The sequence below is a fragment of the Poromitra crassiceps genome (genome assembly GCF_964638095.1).
Source record: "Poromitra crassiceps genome assembly, chromosome: 4".
In the NCBI taxonomy this organism is placed as follows: Eukaryota; Metazoa; Chordata; class Actinopteri; order Beryciformes; family Melamphaidae; genus Poromitra; species Poromitra crassiceps.
Window position 1 is genome coordinate 41,256,228 of NC_139626.1, and position 7,500 is coordinate 41,263,727.

Here is a 7,500-nt window from a genome sequence, read left to right on the forward strand (position 1 = left end):
GGTGCATCATACTCAGTAGTTTATGAATACTGAATCATTACCTGTCCATTTGTTACTCTTTTTGTGTACCCTATTGTAAAGTGGTGCATCATACTCAGTAGTTTATGAGTACTGAATCATTACCTGTCCATTTGTTACTCTTTTTGTGTACCCTAATATAAAGTGAAAGATATCCTTATCAAATAAACAATCGCTCCAGGTGAGATTTGAACCCTCAGCCCCAAGATTGTTAAATTCTAAGTCTGGTTCTCTACCATCTGAGCTAACCAGCCTGCTAGTTGGTAGAGCCATGCTATGGATCTGTAGATAGTGCAGCGACCAGGACACATACCCCCAATCCGGCTTCCCTCCCGCAAACACCAGCCAATCGTGCCTGTATGGACGCCCGACCAAGCCGGAGGTAACACGGGGGTGCGAACCTGCGACCCTTGTGTTGGTAAGCAGGGAATCTACCGCTACACTACCCGGACGCCCAACCAGGCAATTCTTCTGCTGTCGTCTTTCTCTCCCTCCCTCCCTCGCTCCCTCACTCTCTCTCTCTTATACACAGCAGGTTGGTATACTGACTCAGATATGAAGGTAATGGTTTGGGCCAAATCTCACATCAATAACAGATGAGACCTAATCGGCCCTCTGACACACACACACACACACACACACACACACACACACACACACACACACACACACACACACACACACACACACACACACACACACACACACAGTGGCTTGCACCATTTGCATAATAGTATTTCCACTCTTCTCCATTCCCCAAATAGCTCACGATTTCCTCATCTCCCTCCCTCTCTCTCCCTCTCTCTCTCTCTCTCCCTCTCTCTCTCTCTCTCTCTCTCTCACCATATTGTCTTCTGTAGAGCTGATGGAAAAAAGGCTCGACTATAAACAAATGCGTTTCCCTCAGAGGGCTGCAAACTGAGACGTGGATTGTGGGGAAGCGATTCATCCGTGGGCATGCTGATCGATGGTGGCAGTGGGGAGGACATTCATATGTGCACAGGCTGGCGCAGACCTCCACACAGAGGAGAATAGAAGCCATAAAAGTTAGATATGCCCAAGTCGAAAATATAATGTAAGAATGAAATATTGGCTTATTATATAATATTGACCTATCTATTGAGTTGAATTTGGAAATTACATTGCGCTATATTGGCTACTATTGCGGTCCCACAGGACACGTGTGCGACTGCCATCAGTTCAACCACCTCGCTCGTGAACTTCCTAAGCTTTTGAAACGGAGGGATGGATGAGGAGAGAGAAGAGGAGGGATGGCATGTAGTCCCCCCCCCCCCCCTCCTCCCCCCTCCCCCCGTTCTCTCTCTCTCTTCCACGTTCGTACCAGGGTGGGCATTTGGACCTGGGGCAGCACGGGTGGGTAGCACAGTCGGCTCTGCTGATTTATCACCTGGGTAATAGGAAGTGATTGAAGGGAAATTCAAATGAACTCTCTCTGACAGGCACACACGCAGACACACACAGACACACACACACACACACACACACACACACACACACACACACACACACAAATTAATAGTGCGTCCTAATTGACTACAGGGAGAGGGGGAACAAGACAAGGGGAGAGAGAGAGAGAGAGATGAGATAAAAGCATGGCATGTTAGGGAGGACGGAGGAGGAAAGGCCTTGAGACGAAGGGCTAGAAGAGTAACGAGCGGTGACGGGAAAAATAAGCTTTCCTTGTGTGTGTGTGTGTGTGTGTGTGTGTGTGTGTGTGTGTGTGTGGAACGTGAGCCATTTTATTTTTGTATCTCTTCATGCGCGGAGAAGAAAGAAGTCATAATGAACACGTTATGAACATGTTTCAATGCAAGAAGCCAGGAGATCATAGGGAGTGTGAGATAATGAGATCATAGGGAGTGTGACATAATGAGATCATAGGGAGTGTGAGATAATGAGATCATAGGGAGTGTGACATAATGAGATCATAGGGAGTGTGAGATAATGAGATCATAGGGAGTGTGAGATAATGAGATCATAGGGAGTGTGAGATAATGACATCATAGGGATCATAGGGAGTGTGAGATAATGACATCATAGGGAGTGTGAGATAATGAGATCATAGGGAGTGTGAGATAATGACATCATAGGGAGTGTGAGATAATGACATCATAGGGAGTGTGAGATAATGACATCATAGGGAGGGTGAGATAATGACATCATAGGGAGGGTGAGATAATGACATCATAGGGAGTGTGAGATAATGACATCATAGGGAGTGTGAGATAATGACATCATAGGGAGTGTGAGATAATGAGATCATAGGGAGTGTGAGATAATGAGATCATAGGGAGTGTGAGATAATGACATCATAGGGAGTGTGAGATAATGACATCATAGGGAGTGTGAGATAATGACAGTAGTATATGCAGCAGAGCCGTGTGGATAGAAGAGTGTAGAGGACTCTAGTATGCACTTATAATACATTGTTACCACCTGAAAGGGAGCCTTTCCTAGCCCTCCTTTGCCCCTCTGTTTCTCTCTTGAACACACACACACACACACACACACACACACACACACACTGCAATAGCAGCAACATCAACAGCAGGGCCAAGCGGCATCTTTTAGACACGTCAGTCACAACACAAGATGACCCTCCTTGACCGTAACCCCAGCACCACCACCCATCCACCCACCGACACACACACACCGCCACACACACACATCGACACACACACACACACACACACACACACACACACACACACACACACACACACACACACACACACACACACACACACACACACACACCGACACACACGGACACATGGACACACACACACACACACCTCAGCCCACATACCAGAGAGGCTGAGTTGGGGCTGTCAGTGTTAAGGGTATAACTGTCAATCACTCCCTCTGGGAAATGCAGGCTGGGAAAGGGGGGAGGTGGGGTACCAGAGACAGGATGAGAGAAGGGAGTGGAGGTAGAGGATGTGCGTGTGTGCGTGTGCGTGCACGCGCGTGTGCACGTGCGTCGTGTGCGCGCACGCTTGCAACCTCTTTGTAATCACAATGCATTTCTCCTAAAGCCCGTTGGACCCCAGGGCCGAGCCGGAGGTTAATGCACCCCCCGTCCCCGACCTCGACCCCTGCGGCTTGACCGGGCTCAGCGAGCACACTGACCTATGAATCATGGGTATTATAGTCTTGAGTCGTAGTCTATAGAGCGACTATGGCCAATCCCTGTCGACCTCTCGCCCTGTGCCACTCCACTCCCCATGTGGGTCAGCAGGAAGTGAATGGGCTGAAGAAGCCTGCCTGCCCTGCGGGTCTTAGGTTGTGGTCGGAGTCACTTCCAGCCCACTAATATGTTTGTCCTCTTGCCCTCGACATGGACGGCATAAAGACAACTGAAGCAGGGATATGTTGAAAAGGTTAAGGAAACTTAATGTGTCATTTTGAGATGTTGGCAAACTATTTCCTTCATATTGTCGCAGCGATTAGACTGGAGCGGCGTAGATCAGAATACATGTGAGAAAAGGCGGAGAGAATACAAATGCTGCCATGTTATTTGGTGCATTACTTACACCTGTCCATTCCACTCAGATTTACATCAAGTTCTTGCTGGGAAAGGGCTCGAGGTCAATTTAGATTCATCATGAACACACACACACACACACACACACACACACACACACACACACACACACAAACAAACAGACAAACAAACACACAAACAGACACGCACAAACAGACACACACACAACACAAACAGAAACACACACACACACACACACACAAACACAAACACAGACACACACATACACACACACACACACACACACACACACAAACACAAACAGACACACACACACACACACACACACACACACACACACACAAACAAACACACAAACAGACACACACACCCGCACAAACAGACACACACAACACAAACAGTAAAACACACACACACACACACACACACACACACACACACACACACACACAAACACAAACACACACACACACACACACACACACACACAAACAGACACACCCTGCCTCGCTCTCTGTTTCACACACACACGCACAACATTCCCAAGATGCATCAACATGCAAGCAGCTCCATCGGCGTCCCCGAGCAGCAGGAAGTGAGGTCATAATGAGAGGCGGGTCGATATGCTCATTAACCCCTGCAGGAAGTGAGGTCATAATGAGAGGCGGGTCAATATGCTCATTAACCCCTGCGGTGTGTCTAGATTATAGGAATGTCAATAGGCCTGACTGGCTCTCTATTACAGCCAGACTGTCTGTCAGCCCCGACCAAAACACCGCCGAAACAGGCCAGCAGAGGACGCTGGCCGTTTCTCGTCACACAGTTCACAAAGTGAAGCACAGCCAACATCCAAATAGTGAGAGAAAATATTAAGATACATTCTTATGTAACACTGTGGAAATAGAATTAAATGCTCTTAAGAAAGAGTCAATTGCAATTTCACTGTGAATTTGATTAAAAAAAAATCCGAAATTTTTCCCCCTGTTTTCTCAAGATTGGCATGGCAAAGGCATAGCAGGCAGGACAGGCTTTTAGCTAAAAGCAGAGACGAGCAAACTTGCAATCAAAGAGTTTGATTATGCATCATATCGGCGCTGAATACTATGGTGGACAGTTTGCCAAGCTCTGCTGCGTATCTATGGGTGCATATCAATAGCCTCTATAATGAAGCGTCCTTTTCCCATACCCCTCGACGGCATAAGATTTACATGTAAATAAATGCGGGTGAAAGCAATGTAACAGTAGATCAAAACAAGCAAACCTGTTTATATCTATCGGAGAATAGCAGAAGCATCCACTGACTGAGCTGCAGCTAATCCAGAGCAAGCAGGAACAGTCCATAGTCAATTTAAAAATGCCCTCTGTAACATCTTGTCCTGGAAACTGAGCGATGTTCACATGATCCTGGATCAGTTCACAAAATAGAGTCTCTCACATTTGCAACCATTTGGAACCAAGCATGTGTTTAGCATTCCTCTGCCATCCCATAGCCCCGCCCCCGTACAGCCTTGTTGACCCTTGACTTGCACCCACAAGGGCTCAGCCCACTGCCTGCACGGTGCCACGCCCTTACCTGCTTGCCAGAGTCTGGGCTCACATAGAGGTCAGAGCACGATTGGATTGGACAGGAGGGCTGTCTGTCAAACAGGCGGTCCAATACCTCGATCTGCTGCGGCGAGAACAGCTCCCCTCTCATCTGCTTCCTGAGGAAGTCCCGCCCACCGTGGCTGTGCCCATTGGCCAGCGGCGATTCCTGCAGCCCTGCGCAGCGGCGACAGAGAGAGAGAGAGAGAGAGAGAGAGAGAGAGAGAGAGAGAGAGAGAGAGGAGAATGTTAGAGGGATATATGTGACGAGCATATTAGGGGTGTGAATCTGGGAATCTCACGATTCAATTTAGATTCCTGGGGTCACGATTTGATTCGAAATTGATTCTCGATTCAAAACGATGCGCGAAATTGATTCTCAATTCAGTAGATAGGGGGATTTCAGGATCTACTCCAGTCCGCTATGTGTGCTAAGAAAGGCAGTGTAGAAAAAATATGGCATGAAAGCAGAAAAAAGTGTATAAGATTATAGTTTTTTTCATTTGGAAATGTTTTATCAACGGATCGCAATAATGTAAACACAGTAGCCGACACACAAAGGCAAACTTTAGACAAAAGATTTATTCATGCTAAACATAATAATAACGTTGTATTCTTGATGACCTCAATTAAAAGAAGTTCAAGTAATACAAAACATAAAAATGCTCTTACATAAAAAATAAGTAAATTTTGAACTATTTTGGAAGTTGAGAATCGATTCAGAATCGATTCTTTGTCATCGCGATTCTTACATGAATCGATTCTTTTTTGGGACACCCCTAGAGCATAATGCAACGAGAAGAGCAGTGAAAGGCAGAAGAGATTTTGAAGCGAGGAAAGGAGGACAGGCCATGTGGTTTGTATGACAGAGGGAGCGGCGGCCAGACAGACAACAAGAGAGGAGCGATGGGGGCGGAATGACAAAGAGGTTGGATCAAGTAAATGACGATGTGGAGAACGCAGTGAGAGCAAAGTAGGGAATAAACTGGTCTGATACGGGACTGAGTGACTCCGTATAGATGGCGGAGTCTCGGGGGGAAAATGCTATACAAATGCATTCCATTACCACATAGCACGCCCTCTTTCTCCTGCTTACTCTCTCAAAAACTCTTACCTCTCTCTCTCTCTCTCTCTCTCTCTCACACACACACACACACACACACACACACACACACACACACACACACACACACACACACACACACACACACACACACACACACACACACACACACACACACACACACACACACACACACACAGACCCACACAAATATATATTGCTTTGGTATCAGTATTAGACTGTGAGCTCTGGTATCCTGCAGTTATTGCACAAGGCTGAGGGACTGAACGAGACAATTATAAGAAGTGTGAAGAGTCGCGGCCGCAAATGATTAGAAACGAGAGAACGAGAGAGAAAGATAAAGAGAAAAAGGGGCTGAGGGTGAAAATCCCCCGCTAGAGAGGCAATTCACCGCTCCCAACCCAGAGCCTATTTTAGTCCTGGGGGTCACCGTGTGCGTGTGTGCGTGTGTGTGTGCGTGTGCGTGCGTGTGTGTGCGTGTGTGTGTGTGTGTGTCCAGCAGCAGGGGAGTGATATGACAGACAGGTGGAGAGGGGGAAGGGGCTTCAGATATATATATTTTTTTCCATCTGGAGTGAGAATACAGATCCATTTGCACCAGGCTATGGCCCCCCGAGAGAAAAGGAGTGATGTAGCAAGAAAGAAAGAAAGAAAGAAAGAAAGAAAGAAAGAAAGAAAGAAAGAAAGAAAGAAAGAGTAATCAGTCTGACTTTGATAGTGTATTTATAAAACAAAAACAATGCCTTCTCTTTGACAAACTCAATTCAGTGCTATAGTCAGTGTTGGGGAAGCTACTTTGAAAGCATAGCTTAGGAAGCTACTAACTACTTCAATCACCATGGAAGTAGTTTGAAGTACAGCAAAGCTACCCTGGGAGAAATGTAGTTTAGGAAACTACAAGCTACGCAGAAAAACCTTCAAAGAATTTTTGTTTTACAATGTACATGTGTGATATATGAAATTAAGTATAATAGCCTACAAAAAAAGTAATCATGCCAGCAAAAATATCAATGTCATGTATTTACTTATGGCCATGGTGGTGAGTCATCGGGAGGTTTGTCCATGGTGACGCTGTGGTCGTGTTTATGGGTCACACTACCTACTTTGGTGGCAAGACCCACCCTGCGTAGCATTCAAGCGCTATTGGTTAAGTTTATGGTAAGAATTTCAGGGCAAGCCAATCAGAGGCAGCATAGGCTCTGTGTCTTGTCGAGAAGTACAGTAACGTTAGTGGGATCCTGGCTGCCTTCATGGTCTATAGATGCTGCCTTCAAAGTGATCAGGA

General features: G+C 46.4%; 1 protein-coding gene across 1 annotated transcript in view; it reads right to left on the minus strand.

Annotated features, from left to right (window-relative positions):
• pax5 (paired box 5) overlaps positions 1–7,500 on the minus strand; it is a gene marked incomplete at both ends in the record, with an annotated part of 71,522 nt that overhangs the window by 20,617 nt on the left and 43,405 nt on the right. Inside the window, 1 exon segment of the mRNA XM_083635433.1 lies at positions 5,208–5,308. Coding sequence (XP_083491559.1) covers positions 5,208–5,308 — 101 coding nt within the window.